The sequence below is a fragment of the Melanerpes formicivorus genome, unplaced genomic scaffold (genome assembly GCF_026170545.1).
Source record: "Melanerpes formicivorus ecotype bairdi unplaced genomic scaffold, bMelFor1.0.p_v2 SCAF_9, whole genome shotgun sequence".
NCBI lineage: Eukaryota > Metazoa > Chordata > Aves > Piciformes > Picidae > Melanerpes > Melanerpes formicivorus.
The window spans coordinates 13,902,776-13,919,879 of NW_027142361.1; the positions used below are offsets into that span (position 1 = coordinate 13,902,776).

At 48.7% G+C, this 17,104-nt stretch overlaps 1 protein-coding gene across 1 annotated transcript in view; it reads right to left on the reverse strand.

Annotated features, from left to right (window-relative positions):
• Window positions 1-266: 266 nt before the first annotated feature.
• Window positions 267-17,104, reverse strand: part of PPM1G (protein phosphatase, Mg2+/Mn2+ dependent 1G) — a 57,718-nt gene continuing 40,880 nt past the window's right edge. The window contains exons 3-10 of the mRNA XM_068143097.1: window positions 8,561-8,646; window positions 7,394-7,523; window positions 5,704-6,173; window positions 5,157-5,285; window positions 4,163-4,397; window positions 2,489-2,618; window positions 2,235-2,337; window positions 267-979 (exon numbers count right to left, since the gene is read on the reverse strand). Of these exons, the coding sequence (XP_067999198.1) occupies window positions 776-979; window positions 2,235-2,337; window positions 2,489-2,618; window positions 4,163-4,397; window positions 5,157-5,285; window positions 5,704-6,173; window positions 7,394-7,523; window positions 8,561-8,646 (1,487 nt within the window). The 3' untranslated portion in view covers window positions 267-775. The remainder of the gene's footprint in view (window positions 980-2,234; window positions 2,338-2,488; window positions 2,619-4,162; window positions 4,398-5,156; window positions 5,286-5,703; window positions 6,174-7,393; window positions 7,524-8,560; window positions 8,647-17,104) is intronic.

Below are 17,104 nucleotides of genomic sequence, written 5' to 3' on the forward strand. Positions count from 1 at the left end.
TTGTAGCAGTTGCCTTGCTACGCACTTCTTCTTCTGCCTTTCCTGTCTCCTGTTCTTCTACACTTTACCGTGCTATACTTGCACTACAGGCCTGCTCCATAGGCCTGCACCTCAGGCCTGCACCATCGGCCTGCACCACTGGAACAATAAAGGAACAATACTCGATCACATTGGTCAGCCGTATTGGTTCCTATCTCCGTCGTCTACACAACCCCACCTTCCTCACCTCCCACCTCCAGGAAAGAACCATGGACCAGCAGGACAGCTATGTTTTCTGGGCTTTTAGTTCAAAAAAAGTATTGATTGAAAGTGTACAACAGAATGAGGTGTGGCAGCAGCGCCACAGCCAGATTGTTTCACAAAACCAAAAAGGGCCTTAAATAATCAGGTGCAGATTAAAAAAAACCCAAAACCTCAACGATGAAAAAAGTTCTTCCCTCCAAACAGAAACTCACAGGCACAGAAATGGCAACTACCACATGGAGACAATGGGGGGACATCGTTCCTCTAACTGCAGGGTGCTGCCTGCTGCAGCCGGCTCCCGCTGCTCCGGCGCAGCTCTGCCCTCAGCTCTCTCTTTGGAATGGTTAGGGGTGAAGTGTGCGACATGCCCTTGGCTAACCAGACCTACCCCCCACCCCCCCCCCCAGGACACAGACAGACAAGGCCTTTGCTAAGGCTAAAAAACAGGACAAGACTTCGGGAGTCTTGAGTTCAGCGTGTTTAAGAAACGAGAGTCTGTTGAGTGCGCAGCCAAGTCCCTGCACGAGGCCAGCTACTCCAGCTTGGCCTTCTTGGTGTTCTCACTGCCGTTTTCCTCTGCTGGCGCTGCTGGTGTGGCCGTGGCCTCCAGTTTCCGCTTCCCGCTCTCGGGAGGCGGGTGTGTGTTACGGGGTTTGAAACTGATGATGATGCAAGTCATGTTATCGCAGCCCGTGCCGTCTCCTGAGGTGTCTGGAGCCAAACACTGATCCAGCAGCTGAGGGGGAACAGGACAGCACAGATCAGAGAGCACAGGCACAGCATGTGAAACACCTGAGACACCAGACCCATCCCACAAACCACCAGGGGGTTACAATCATGAAGTTGTGTAAGACCATCAATGCCCAACCATTCACCCAGCACTGCCAGGTCACCAAATCCTCATCAATCTTATGAGGAGTGACTGAGGGAGCTGGGGATGGTTAGTTTGCAAAGAGGAGGCTGAGGGGAGACCTCATTGCTCTCTACAACTACCTGAAAGGACATTATAGAGAGAGGCTGGTGCTGGTCTCTTCTCACAGGTGATTAGTGATGGAACAAGAGGGAATGGCCTCAAGCTACAACTGAGTAGCTTTAGACTTGACATTAGGAAAAAAATTTGCCCAGCAAGAGTGGTCAGGCATTGGAATGTGCTGTCCAGGGAGATGCTTGAGTCACCAACCCTGGATGTGTTCAAAGGTGGTTTGGATGTGGTGCTTGGGGACATGGTTTAGGGGTGAACCTTGTAGAGTAGGGTTATTGGTTGGACTCAGTGATCCTGAGGGTCTTTTCCAACCTCAATGTTTCTGTGATTCTGTGAAACTAGATCCCTTAGCACCACATCTACACAGCTTTCAATCCCTCCAGGGATGGGGACTCCACCACTGATCTGGGCAGCCTGTTTCAGGGCTTGACAACCCTTTTGGGGAACAAACTGTTCCTCATGTCAAACCTAAACTTCCACTTGAGGCCATTTTCTCTTGTCCCATCACTTGTTTCTTGGGAGAAGAGATCCAAGCCCCTGGTTTAGAGGCTGCCAGGACAGAATGGTACAGGCTTGGCTCAAATGCTGTTCACAGCCACACAAGGGACAGAAACTCCTTCACCTTGATAGCAACCTAGAAGCCAGAAACACTGGTCAGGGTGCAAGAGAAACCAGGTCCCACTTCAGAGATATCTCTGCTCCTGTTCCAGGCAGTGCTGCAGCCCAAGTGCTACCATATCATAGACTCACAGAATGGTTTGGGCTGGAAGAACCCTTTAAAGGTCATCTAGTTCAACTCCCCTGCAATGGGCATGGACATCTTCAAATAGATTAGGTTCCAGGGGAGCCCCATCCAACCTGACCTGGAATGATTACAGAGGAGGGGCATCTAGCACCTTTCTGGGATACAACTGCTGAACACACGAGGCTGATGGAGAGGGTGAGCCAAGGCACCAAACTGGGATGCAGAAACCATGTGCTGAAGGGATGGTGAAGCTCTGAACCTTACCTCTTCTACAATGGAGGACAGCGGCCTCAGGACTCCATTCTCATCCTTTTGGGTGATCTTGGACTGGATAAAATCCACCACTTCCTGGCTGCTCATCACATTCCTGCAGAGTGGAAAGGTTAGAAGGGCAAGTGAGTGGAGCAGTCATGCCACAGTGTGTGATTATCACCCAGAGCCCTTGGACATTCCTGAGACCCAGCTGCAGAGAAAGACCAGGGCATTGATGTCCAGGAGGTATAACCCTCACCACTCACCAGATTCCATCACAGGCAATAACCATGAAGTCGTGGTCGTCATTTATTGTCAGCACTTTAATGTCAGGCAAGGCAGAGATCATCTGTTCCTCTGGAGGCAGATTCTTGTTGCGCTTGTAGAAGTGATCCCCTGTGGTTGAGAAATGGGTCACTTTTCCTCTGACCCTGGAAATGCTGCCTGTCCCCAAACAGTGAGGAACCCTGTCCCTATCCTGCAAAAGGGCAGCCCCATCAGAGCAGGAGCTCCCATGATCAAAGGAGGTTGGGCTGTGGGTACATCAAAGAAACCTGCCACATTTATAGAATGGTTTGGGTGGGAAAAGACCTTTTCTTCTATCTAGTCCAAATCTCCCCTTGTCCCGTCACAACAGGCCCTGCTAAGAAGTCTGTTCCCATCTTTAAGTACCAGGAGGCTGCAACAAGGTCTCCCTGGAGTCTTCTCAAGGCTGAACAACCCCAGCTCTCTCAGCCTGTCCTCACAGCAGAAGGGTTTGAGCCCTTGGATGATTTCTGTGGCCTCCTCTGGACCACACAAGGGGAAAGAGCTTTTCCAGCTCAGCGTATTCTCATCCTAAACCAAGTGCCTCTTCCTGAAGCAACAGCAGGCCAGCAGCACACAGCATCTGACAGCACCAGCTGACACCTGGCAGCAGTGCCTGTGAGATGAGCTCTCCTGTAGTTTGGAGCAGGATTTGCAGCTCACTCCAGCACTGCTCAGCTTTGGCACAGTAACACTCAATGCTCATGCTCCAGGAGTTCAGGCTGTCCAGGGCCAGGTATTTCAAGTGCCATGTTCACATCACGCTGCTAGGTTCAGGTCTTCCCAAACCCTCAAAAGCCAAAGCTGATCCTCAGCTCTGATGAGCAGCTTATCTGAAATTACACCCTAGGAAGGGACTTCTAGGTGCACCACAAAATAGTAGATAGAAATGTCAGTGTCTACTTGGACTAACAAACTCCTAGTTTTTCTTCAAAATGTGTTTTAATCTCATTACCTTTGAATAATCATTTAAATGCTTTGGTCCTTCTGCACGAGTACTTTCCACTCACACTCTCAGATGCTGCCCTTCCCTTCCCTCAGCTTCCTCAGTGTCAATCACTGCCTTTTCCTTGATGCCTCCCAGCATCTCCTCAGACTGCACCCACGAACTTGTTCAGTTGCTAGTAGACATGCCCAGTGTCCTGAGCCATCAATTACTCCAACACTGCTCATAAGAGACCAAAAGATGAGTAGAAAGAGCAGCTGTGTGCTGCCTGAAGCCCTGCAGCAAGGGGAATGGAAATCAACACGCAGGACTGGCTCAGAATAAATGAGCTCAGACTGGTATCAAGTTAGGAAGAACAGCTCCTGCAATGGCCTAACGGGTAAAAGTCCTGGTCAAATGGCAGTCCTGGTTTTGAGACATTTTGTGTGATGTGGTTTCTGACAACCCAGCTGTTGGCACAACAGCCTCAGGTCTCAGCCTGGTGGGTGCTAGATGTGGCCTTCCACTGAGTTTTGTGGCCATTTTCTTTTGTTTAGACTGAATCACACCACATCAAATACTGATGAGGTTCTGTTCATCATCCAGTTAAAGACTGCTCCTTAAACTTAGCAGCTGGCAGATGCTGGAAGCAAGGACACCCCAAGTACACTGAGGCCAGCAGTGCCAGCAGCCACCCCATCTGGCTCACCGATTGCCCGGGAGAGGTTGAGGCCACCGTTCACTCTCCCATCCATGGTGACCTTGCCACCAGCATTCTTTATCCTGGCCAGCTCCACTTCATCCTCGGGCTTGTGGTCATAGGACATGTCAACAGCTTTGCCGCCTTCTGACACCACGCAGCGTGAGTCTCCAGCATTGGCCACAATCAGCTGCTTGCCCCGGATAAGAGCCACCACAGCAGTTGTCCCGCTGTCAGAGCCAGGCTGCAAGAGACAGGACTTTGCTGAGACTCCTTTCTCCTACTCCATGTCAGGTCAGTAGAGAGACAAGCACCAGCACTACAGGCCCCACAACATCCTAAACCCTAAGGTGCTGCATCTTGCCCCTCCTCCTCACAAGCATGCACAGAACAGTGGAGAAAAGCCTGAGGGAGGTGTGAAGCACTGCAGGGGTGTGTTCATGAGGGGCAGGGTCAAGCAGTGCTTCCATTACTCCCTCACAAAGCACCAGTGGGATTCAGGATTCTCCACTGTTCAACATATCCTGCCATACCCTCACCTCTGACGTGTTGGTTCCAGCCCTAGCCCAGCTCAAGCAGCCTCACTGCCAGCCAGGACATCTTTTCAAAGACAGAAGGTTGGCACCTTGGCAGTTGCAGTCCCTTTTCCAGATATCCCATATCCCTGCCCAATCTGCCAGTACTGCCACAGGCTGTGGAGTCTCAGCCTTGGCTCTGTCTGGAGATGCAGTGCCACAGCAGAGTCTTGCTGCTGTCCTGTACCCTCCTGTCACACTAACCCCCAGCAGTGGGGTTAGCCTCTTCTGATCTTAATCTGCTGCCCAGATCCATGCCCTGTCCCTCAGCTTTTTACATTGTCAGGATGTCAGCAGCTGTAACAGCCTCAGGAGAGCAAAAAGGATGGTTCATCCCCATCCCAATGGAAATAGCTTCTTGCTGAATCCCCCCTAAGTGCCCCCTTGGCTCCATGTTATGCTGCAGAACACAAGAACAGGGTGTGCACCTCCTCTTTCCCCTCCATGCCTGGTAACAACATTTCCTCCTCATCCTCCTCTGCTTCTTCAGTGTCATCTTCATCATCTTCATTCTCTGCCTCTTCACTGCTGTAACTGTCCTCATCTTCACTGCATTCCTACAAGAAATGAGAGATAACCACAGGAGTCACACAGGACACTCTGGGTGCCCTCCCCAGACAGCTGGTCCCTCAATCCCAGGGACAGATGAGAAATTCACCCCAGAGGTGTGAGATGACCTGGTATTTTCCCCCACACCTGCTGTCTACCATCAGAGCAGCTGGTTCCAACTACTACAGTGAATGAAGGGATGGCGCATGCAGCAAGACCAAGGGCTACCCATGATGGCTGCTGCACAGGTGAGGGTGTTCTGAACAATCCCAAACATTCCCATGAGATGGACTCAGGAGTCCCAGCCTGAAAAACCTACTCCTAGGACACACCCAGGATGAGCCTAAGGCTCGTAGCTCAAGTACCACAGCAAGCAACGCATTCTGCCCAGCCAGAAGGCCACTCTGTCCCAGTGCTGGTTCCTACCTCACTGTCTTCCTCCTCTTCCTCAACCTCATCTGACTCATCCTCACTGTCCTCAAAAAATTTGGATTTGGCTGTGCGCTGGGGCTTTCCCGTGGAGGAGCAGGAGGGCCCGGCCTCCCCAGTGGAAGAGGTGACGGCCTCGTCACCTTTGCCTAGTTCAGGCTTCTGCGGAGCAGGGCTGTTGCCTCCAGTGCTGGCTTTGTCTGAGGTGGAGGAAATACCCATGATTTCTTCATCTGGCTTCCCATTCTTCCTCTCCTTGTGGTCGGTAAGTTCCCCTGGGTCAGCCTCTCCATTCATATTTGACTCCCCATCATGTTGCTTGCCTGTCCCCTCCACAGTGTTCTCCGTGGCCGGAGCTAAGGACTTGTTTTTGAGGTTCTTGGTGCAGTTTTGTCCATAACGTGTGAGAAGCTCCTCGATGGTCATTGTGGCTTCTTCGTGCAGAAGAGCAGCTTCCTCATTATCCACTACAAATGGAAAGGGGGAGAGGTGTGAGTACAAAGAGGGTCAGAAAGCTGGACACATCACCACGGCAGCAGCTGGACAGCACATGCTGGGCCCAGAGCCAGGTTGCCCTGACTGCAGACAGGCTCCAGCAGTGCTCAGTAGGCTGGTGGCCAGTGGGCAGAGGCAAAGGTGGCCAGGCCCATTACATCCCACCACTTCCAGGAGCTGCAAGCTGCCCCAGCCACATTTGCTCAATGCCTATGGCCTGGGACATGAGCTGGCTGTGAGGCAGCGCATTAGGTATACAGCTGGAGGGCAAAGAGCCCAGTACTTGGGGAGCACATGCTCATCTGGGCCCGCAGGGGAAGCAGACAGATCATGTCCACGTGTAGATCTGTTCATTTAAACCACAACTGGGAACAAGAAGTTTTTGGAGTTTGGGCCTTAGGCAGCACAGGGATCCCAACCAGCTACAGGGATCCACAGAACAGCTTCAGGGAGTCATTGCAGAATTCCCTTAATGGAACAGAAGGCAGAAAACAGGATGACCTTCCCTAAACTATGACCTCTGCTTCCTTACTGACATACCCTTGGTTGTAATTTTCTGTGCTAATCCCCAAAAGAAACACCTGTATCTCAAATACTCGTGAAAATACAGGACAAAACAAAAAATCTCCAGCCAACCTAAAAACCACTTTGTCCCTGTCAGCTGAGGGCCAACAAATTCAGCACTTTCAGCCCACCACAGTGTTCAAGGTGATGGTATCACTTCACACCTGATCTGAGGTATTCAACTGAGAGCAGCATGGAGTCCTACTGCAGGGCTCACCTCCCAGCTGGCTTCATGGTCTGGCAACCACTTGCTGCTGGAAAAGCACACTCCTTAGTGAGAAAAAGAACTGCTGAAGAGACCAGTCTTCTTCAGAGAGCTTAGTCCTGAACATCACACTGCCTTGGTTCCACAACTCAGCCCACTTCCTAGCTTGGAGGTTTCAGACACATCCCAGAACTCTGCACCTCATGAATGAAGCCCTACAAAAACTGACAGACCAAACGATGCCAAATTCCCCTAGCACCAGCCTGAAGCACTCAGAACTGGTGAGGAGTGGCATTTCAACTCCAGCTGAAATTTAGTGGAGAAGTTTGGATAAAAACCTTCTGTTGAGGGAAACCTGCCCCAGATGCTCTCAGCCCCCATCCTGGAGCTGTAGTCTTGTCTATCTGGTGGCATCCAACTTACCATCGTCTTCATCAGCAACTTTCTCCTTCTCTTCATCATCCTGGGGTCGCCCAGCCATCTGGGAGAGCTCTTTAATCACCTCTTCAGTGGTGAGCTTGGCATCTATGGCTAAGAAAGCATCCTCCAGGGCCTAGGGATGGACATGGACATGAGAACATGCACAGGATACCTGTGTGTCATGCTGTGCAGTCAAGTCTCCTCCAGGACACATCCGACACAAAACCACAGAATGGCTGAAGCTGGCAGGAATCTCTGGGGTCCAATTCATGCAACCACCCCAGCAGGGACACCCAGAACCAGTGGCCCAGGACCACATCCAGATGGTTTCTGACTAGCTCCAAGGATGAGACTCCGTCATGTCGCTGGTCAGCCTGTGCCTGTGTCACCCTTACACTGAAATGTGTTCCCTGACATTCAGATGGAACTTCCTGTGGTCCTATTTGTGCCCGTGGCCTCTAGTCCTGGCACTGGGCACACTGTAAGAGCCTGGCTCCATCCTCACAGCACCCTCCAGGTATTTACAGACACAAATTTAACCCCTTGTGCTGGGTTGAGGCAGCCCCCTTCCCCACCACTGGCAACAATAAACACTCAGACAAACGGATTGCAAAAGTGATGGAAAGTTTAAATAGAAAGCAGTGAACTTTTACAGAAAACCAAAAGCGCAGTGACAAAGAAAGATCCCAAAACAGACCCAGAGAGATCCCATCCCCACCTGAGGGTACACCCAAGACCCCCAGGGCTCCTTCTTCCCCCTCCCACTGCTAGGCTAGTCTCAGCTGGCCAGGTCTGAGACTGCCCATCCCCCCGTGGCCTTGGGCCTAGCCAGGCCCAAAGCCAGGAGACATCTCCCCCAGTTACCGGCTGATGGAGGAGGAAGAAAAGAGAAAGTGCTAGACTCCGCACTGGATCTTATAGTGGTGCAAAGGATTGTGGTAGGAAAATTTAAAAAAAAAAAAAAAAAAAAAAAAAAAAAAAAAAAAAAAAGCAAACCTTAAAAAGCTGGCAAAGAGAAGAAGGTTTATATTTGAAAATACAGTACAAATATCTGATGTACACTCCTAGAAACAAGAGAAGGAAATGAAGATACAGAAGGCAGACCTTGGAGGGACAGGCTTAGGTACCTAAATAAGGGCTCTTCTCTGCATTGGTGCTCACTTTTCTCACCTTTTGCAATTTGCCTTCTTTGTAGGCTTTCTGGTCTTTGATTATCTCAGGAAGATACTTGGCACAGTACAGGGCAACTTCTTCTCCTGCAAGAGAGCAGAAATCTTTTAAAGAGGCTGCTCCTCAGAAGCAAAATGTGTTCTTGAGCAGCTGAACCCCTGAGGCAAACCTTGCAACACACACCAGAACTAACTCCAACATAGGGAAGTTCTGCAGCTGGGAAGTTCCAGGGCTCTTGCTCACACCTCACCTCCCATCAGGCTGCAGCTCCAGGACAGCAGAATTTGCTGATTTCCCCATATCGACCGCAATGAGCTCCTGCTCATCAGGTTTGGTCAATGCTATAAAGCTATCCTCAGGCTCATTTTACCTAGAAAGCTTCATTTTCACATTTAAGTGCAGGGAAAAAGAACAAGGAAATGCTCATCAATATCTGAAGGGTGGGGGGCAAGAGTCTGTTCACTGGTGCACAATGACAGGACACAGGAGGTTCTGTCTGAATGCGAGGAAAAGCTTTCCTGTGAGGGTGCTGGAGCCCTGGAACAGACTGCTCAGAGAGGCTATGGAGTCTCCTTCTCTGCAGAGATTCCAAATCCTCCTGGACATGATCCTGGGCAACCTGCTCTGGGTGACTCTACTTTAGCAGAGGAGTTGGACTAGACAATCCCCATCATGCTGGGATTCTGTGAAAAGGGAGGCTTTTGGTCAATGTAAACATTCTCAGAGCATCAGCAACACGTGACAAGCAACACAAAAAGCACTGTGTGATCTGGTGTGTGTTCTAGACCAAGGAAAATATGATGCCACAACCTTGAGAGAAACCTTCCAGGAAGATGGGGTCCTGATTAGCAAAGCAGCCATCCTGGTACAGGAAAGGGAGGTGTGTGTGGCATGGCATGAGTGAATGGTGGTCGGAACACCAGACTGCTGAGCTTGGTTTAACTCGAACCAAGCACCGCTCCTATAGCAGCTGGAAGACTTTTTCAAGAGCTGGGAACACTCCAGAGCTCAGTTATGAACACTGTCAAGTACAGAGCACAGGAAATGTGCTTTGGTGCCATTAAGAGAGGAAGAAGCTTAAACAGAATTAAGGGATCATGAATTTCTGTAGTTCAGCTCAGTAAGGGGCACCAGAAAGAATAATGCAACTTGTAAGATCAGGCTAGTAGTTGAGGTTTTTATGTGAGAGGCAGAGAATGTCGTAGAAGATGGGAAGCTGTGAGAGGCAGAGGCAACACAGCAGGAAGCAAAGAGAGAAAGAAAGAGCAGATGGGACTTTGCAAATGTGCTTGCAGAACAGAGATCAAGTGGCCATTGACTATGAACAGAGAAACCCTCGCTGTTAAATAGCCCTACAAAAGTTCAGTGCTCCAGATCTAGACAACAAAGAGCCTGAGCTTTGGTCTGACCAAGCTGTCAAAAAATCACAGTGCAGGAGAAAGAGGGGAGGGAAAGCAAAAAAGGAAGATCACAGGAAAACAAGTGATATAAGGGAGCAAGAGGAGTGACCCGAGCGTTTTAATGAGAGCTTTAAAAGGAACATCAACATGACCTGACAACCGCAGATCTGCCAGAGCATTAAGAGACCGGCTGGACCTTACAGGAGCTCAGATGAGAAGGACAGACAACTCATGCCCATTGACATGGGCATATGGAAGCAGACCTTGCCAGTCCACCTCAGTATCTGCCCTTTAATATACTGTGATTGTGGCTAATAAAACTAAGCATGCTGATGTAACTGATGTAGGTGAGGTATAAAACATCCATGCATGGAATAAGAGTCCTTTTGGTTGGAAATGATTTTTAAGATCATTGAGTCCAACTGTTAACCCAACACTGCCAGGTCACCACTAAACCATGTCCCTCAGCACCACATTTACATGGCTTTTAAACCCCTCCAGGGATGGGGACTCCACCACTGCTCTGGGCAGCCTGTTCCAGGCCTTGACAATCCTTTTGGGGTTGTCCAACCTAAACCTCTCCTGGCACAACTTGAGGCAGTTTCATCTTGTTGTATCACTTGTTTCTTGGGAGAAGAGACTGAACCCCACCTTGCTCCAACCTGCTTTCTCGAAGTTGTAGAGAGCAAGAAGGTCTCCCCTGAGCCTGCTTTTCTCCAGGCTAAATGACTCCAGATTCCTCAGCCACCCCTCAGAAGACTTGTTCTCTAAACCCTTCATCAGCTTCATTGCTCTTCTTTAGACATGTTTCATCAACCCAGTGTCCTCCTTGTAGTGAGGAGCCAAGGAAAGAGTGACCAAAGAGCACCCTTGTCCCTGCCCAGCAGGGTCTGTAGAAGAGGCAGCAGCTCTGTGTGATCTGGACTACTGGAAGCAGCTGACAGATCTAATAATACCAGCACAGACACCTGATCACCCACCAGATGGAAAAGATGACCCAACATTGCAATCTTCCTGCCACAGCTATAGACAAGGGATTTTCTTCACAGCAACAAGAAGCTTGATCTGAGCAAGCCACCACAGATTTGCAGCCTAAGTCCCAGTACAGCCCTGTAAGCTGGTGGGGCAAAGGACTGGAGCACAGCCTGTGGGAAGAGGCTTCCTATGCTATGAGCCTGGCAGCACTGTGCAAAGCAAAGCAGCAAAGAAAGGTCCTGCTCTGTCACCAGAGAAGCAGGAAGCCAGCCCTGGTATGAAAGGCTCTAGCAGTGAAACAAGAGGGCCACTGAGGCTAAACAGTGACCTGTGAATGTTCAACACGCCCAGAAACAAGCTACTGCAAGAAGAGAAACCCTTGCTGCTTCCTGAGCAGCTCCAGCACAGATGTCACAACAGACACTGCTGCTGCAGGCTGATGAAGCTTCACATGGGACCCTTTTCCCAGTCCCTCCATCAACTTCAGCTCATCTTCAAACCAAGCCACCCACTGGGAGCTGGCCATGGTGGTACCCTGTTTCCCTGCTCAGAGGACACAATGTGCTCATTTACAGGGTTTTAACCAAAACATCTAGGAAAACAAGATTTTCCTTTGGAGTCCTCTGACTGAGAAAGATGATCCATCAAAACAGGCTCTCACAAAAGGCAGCTCACAGACCACAGCACAGTCCAGAATACAGACCTCAGGTCCAGCTGCTTGCACAGCAACCCCTGCAAGCCCTAACTGTTCTAACAGCTGAGTCAGGAACTGAAAGCACATTGCTGCTACAGTGGGCAGAGAAACTGCACTGGCTCAAGCAGTTCACCTCCTACATGGAAACTCGACCTTCTGGACCTTTTGCAGCAAGAGACCCACCAGGTTTTTGTCACTGACAAAGCCATTTAAGACTGCAAAAGAGAAGATCTACTTTGGGTCTGTGAGAGACTAAAAGTTTGTCTCTCTTGGTGTGACTCAACAAAGATAAAACCACTTGCTGCTTGCCCAGACAATAGCTGATATGTGTTGGGCAGAGCCACTGGAAGGAAGGTGCAAAGATCATGTAGGAATCCTGTCTACCAATCCTGGATGCAAATCACCTTGTGATTGCATCGTGATAACACTGGACTGCAGCTGGCCTACAACAATGACCCAGCCATCACGCCTTCAGGACAAGATAATCTCCACCCATCAAGTACCCTGGAAAGGGTAGACAATGGGTTCACCACCTGTTTCCTGATGTGTAATGAGTATGGGGGCATGTAGATGAGGATGGAGGAGGCGGAGCCCCCCCCCCATCCTTGCCCAAACTCACAGAAATGCACAGAAAGATTTCCGGGGAAACGATACCTGGACATTTACCTAAGGATGAGATTTCCTGGCCCCTGGAATTCCTGAGGGACAATACTTGGATACATACCTAAGGACTAAAAACTGTATAAAAGACTTGAGCAACTACTGGCTTGTTAGAAGAAAAACGCAGAAAAAAAATGTGGGGGACTGTGTCCCCTGGACTGGATGATTAAGAGCAGAAAAGCGCAGGAGATGAAGGAAAACACAGGAGACGGACCACGCCGCTGAGAAGGAAAAGCCTGGGACAATGCTGCTCCGGAGAAAAGAGGCCGTGGAGCTGCCCAGAGGACCACATCTCTTCTCCAGCCAAAGCCTCAGCACCCTTTCCCTACAGACCCAGGCTGCCCAGAGGACCACAGCTCTTCCCCAGCCAGAGCCTCAGCACCGTTCCTGTACCAACCCAACATCTCCTGCAGCACCTTTCCTCCACAGACTCAAATTGTCTTGGGGGGGTGAGGGGTGTGGTAATATAATTCCTTTCCTCTTCTCTCTCTCTTCTCTCTCTCTCCCTCTCTATTTTCTCCCTCTCCTCTTCTTATATCCACTTTATTTATGTAATAAATAGCCTAGCTGTTGATATTTTGGCCTCGTTTGTGCCTCTAATTTCACATCACGGGAATATTCTAAAAGAACTGTCTCTTTCCCTCTCTGGACCGAGACAGGGTCCTGACCTGCACAGAGTGCATTCTGTATCCCAGAGCCGGCTGGGCCCAGGGAGCATTCCTGCAGCTCAGGTTCCATCAGCCTAATTACCTGCTGGACACTAATTTCTGCTTTCAGCTCACTGTGTAACATGCTCCTGGATTTGGCTGCATTTATGCCAAAATACACCCCTCCTCCACATTTTCTCAAGGTCTCATCTCCATTAAATATCAAGCATCCTTCCTCTGAGGACATCAGCAGCACAGCTGAAGACCCAGGTCATTCCAAAAGCTGATTCAGACATCCCAGTCCTTCCTGGTGCTCTTCATCAAGGTCCCTCCCGGCCCATTCCATGAAGGATCAAAGGCTTCAGCCCCATGGTAGTCCTGCCCTGTGACATGGAACTAGGGAGGAGAAGATGCACAAACTCACCCTCCACAAGGCTGAAAGTAGACTCTACTCCAAGATTTGATCTGTGTTTAGACACACACAATTTATATATAAAGTAAAGAAATCTTAGAGTCAATTAACAAATATGACAGAACTATAGAATGGTTTTAGGTTGGAAAGGACCTTAAAGATCATCTAGTTCCAACCTCCTGACATGGGCAGGAACACCTCCTGCTACACCAGGTTGCTCAAGGCCTCATACAATGTGGCTTTGAACACTTCCAGGGTTGCAGTCTCCACAAACTTCTCTGGACAACCTGTTCCAGTGTCTCACCACCTTCACAGAGAAGAATTTCTTCCTATTGTCTCATCTAATTCCTACAGATTGAAATGCTACGTCAAACCAGGAGGAAAAAACATTATGGACTTGGCAGTGCTAGGTTAATGGTTGGACTTGATGATCTTGGAGACCTTTTCCAACCTTAATGATTCTACAACTTAAACCTAGCTCCCATCCTGAAGACAATGAGGGAGACAGAATGCTAAGGCAGATCACTGAAGGCAAGATGACGAAGACAACAAGAGATCACTGATCTGCAAACCAAATGGAAAGAAGTGACAGCAAGGCTCACTGTACTCAAACTAAACACTCTGGTAGGAGCAGAAAGAAAACCTCACCAGGTTTGCCCTGGGAGATGGTTGGGGCCCATCCCTGGAGATACTCAAATTGAGGCTTGACATGGCTCTGGGCAGCCTGGTCTAGTTGAGTATGCCCCTGCTGACTGCAGAGGAGGTTGGACTAGATGACCTTCAGAGGTCCCTTCCAACCCAGACCATTCTGTGATTCTATGATTCTCACAATGACAACACCGAAAAGGGAGAGCTACCTGTCAATACCTGTGATTGTTTGAGGCTACGCCTTTAAGAAAGGGACACTGTGACTGAATGTTTTATAAACAAAGGACAGGTCTAAGCTAATTTCATTGGTGGATTGGTAGAGTACTGCCTTAAGTTTTGATTCCAGCAGAGACTTTTCTCAGTCTTGCACTTTTCCCTCCTCCTTTCACAGCTTGCGGCTTCTAGGCTTTCTGCCAGACTGACCGTGGACTGATAAGCGTGAGGCCTGCAAAACTTACTAACATTTTACTCTAATTATAACTGCTTTCAATTAACAACTGCTCCTTTTCTCTCTTTCTAACCCTCTCTGGGGAAAAAGGGGAGAAAAGGGGGTACAAGGGGGGGGGAACCCTCCTCCAGGGGAGGGGAATCTCATTCCTGTGTTACTTTGCTGTATATTTCTGTGTATATATTGTAAATACTGTAAATTGTGTATATATCCACCTGCATTTCCTAAACAGCTTGTAAATATAGCACATTCCTTTGCTGATCTGGCTGTGGTTAGCTGTGGTTTTTTTTTCCCCTTCACTTACAGGGGGGAGAAGGCTGAGGCCTTCCCCTCAACCCTCGACATTTTCTTGGCTTCCCAACGTGGGGCAGATAATTAGCTTGATTTATTTCTTTATTGCTTTATTGCTTTATTGCTTTATAGCTGGATTAGCAAAACATGAAGGTGCTGTGAATTTTGGAGCGTGAGTTTTTTTCAATTTTTGGGGCTCTGGTCTACAGATATTGTTTGGGTTTGATCCTGGATTACCTGGGTAAATATTTGATGCAGACAATTTATTTGTGGTTTATGTATTGGGTCAGGCTTCTGTATGCACGCAGTGTCAATTTTTTCTGGCCAGCGAGATACAGGAATGTGACTTCTAGTACTCTCCCGATTGAGATAAAAGAGTTTAAGATCCCAGTAGGGGAAAGAGTAACTTTAAGTGATAGCTGGGATCCAAAGGTGATTTATTTGGTGTGTGTAATCCTTCTGCTGGTGATAACTAATGTATATTCACTGTATTCTTTGCGTCGGGAGAGGAAGGTGTCCAGAGCATGTTTTGTTATTAAGCCTATGTCGTAGGGTTGGAAGGGTAAGGCCAAAAAGCCTCCTCCCTCCCCCCTGTAGAGTAAAGGGAAGGAAAAAGTTGAAGGGAAAGGAAAAAAAACTCACAGCTGAATTAGCAAAGCAGTGGAGCTGTATATTTACAAAGCAATGTAGGTTATGCAGGGAAATATATACAAATTTACAATATTTACAATATATACAAAGGTATACAATAAAGAAACACAGAAATGAGAGTTCCCCCCTCTGCTGAGGGGGTTCCCCATCTCCGCTCTCCCCCTCTCTCCCCCTTTTCCCCAGAGCGGGTTAGAAAGAGAGAGAAAAGAGAAAAAAAAGGTTAGAAGCAGTTGTGTTAATTGGAAAGCAGTTAATACAGGCCTTATCAGTTTCAAGGCCAAAGCCTCGGCCGAAAGCCCAGCACAGAGAGCTGCTGCCCGGCGGAGGAGCGGAAGGAAGACCGAAGATAAAAATGCCGGAGTGCCCAGGATACCCTCCTGCACTCCCAGTTCAGAAGGTGCTTCCTCCCACTCTACCAATGAAATTAGTTTAGATCGTTCTTTTAATTTACCAACTTCCGTCCACCATATTCCCTTTCTTTGGGGGACAGTCTCAAACGGTCACAGTCCACCCCTTCTAAACAATTTCATTGGCTGTTCATACTGTCCATCCAATCCAAAATGATATTTACAGTTCGTGAGTAAAGTTCATAGTCCATTCCGGCTATGCTCAGATGTAGATGACTCAAAAGTCCAAGAAAATCAGAAAGTGAGAAAAATGGAAAACAGTTCATTTCTTCGCCGACGAAGCGAAGAAAAGGGAAACAGAGATTCTCAGGGTCTCTTAGTTGACTCAGGGCTCTCAGGGATCTCAGGGTTCGTGCACCGTAGATTTTCCTCGTTGATTCTTCCTTTGGACGCGATGTAGCTGTACAACAGTTCGAAATTAACTTCTTTCAGCTAAAGTTAAATTTCTTTGTGGTATACACTGAATTTCACCATTCTCTTGCATTACCCAATAAGTGTGACCCGGACCTTCAGCTGAAACCACCCCTCGGACAGGTTTAGCCTCTCCTGAGGGTGAAAATACCCAAACAGTTTTACCTAACAGATTCTTTTCTCTAACAACAGGAACTCTATCACCTTCTACTTTCCGTAGCAAATCTGAATGTGCAGGTCCAGCTCGATTCACTGAAACTCTACAATTTACCAGCCAGGTTGCTTGTGCTAAATGTTTTTCCCAGTTTTTCAAAGATCCACCACCAATGGCTTTAAGAGTGGTCTTCAACAAACCGTTGTAGCGTTCAATCTTCCCTGAAGCTGGTGCATAGTAGGGAATATGGAATATCCACTCAATACCGTGCTCTTTTGCCCAGTTCTTTATAAGGTGGTTCTTGAAATGAGTTCCGTTGTCTGACTCAATCCTCTCTGGAGTTCTGTGCCTCCACAGGATTTGTCTCTCCAGACTGAGAATGGTGTTGCGTGCAGTTGCATGTGGAACTGGATAAGTTTCCAACCATCCAGTGTTTGCCTCTACCATAGTAAGCACGTATTGCTTACCAGAACGAGAACGTGGTAGAGTGATGTAGTCAATCTGCCAAGCTCAAGCTTCACCATACTTATATTTGGACCATCTGTCACCATACCTCAAGGGCTTAATTCGTTTTGCCTGCTTAATAGCAGCACAAATGTCACAGTCATGGATGACTTGTGTGATCGCATCCATGGAAATGTCTATGGATCTGTCACGAGCCCATTGGTATGTTGCATCTCTGCCTTGATGTCCTGACGAATCATGAGCCCACCGAGCTAAGAATATCTCACCTCGGTGTTTCCAGT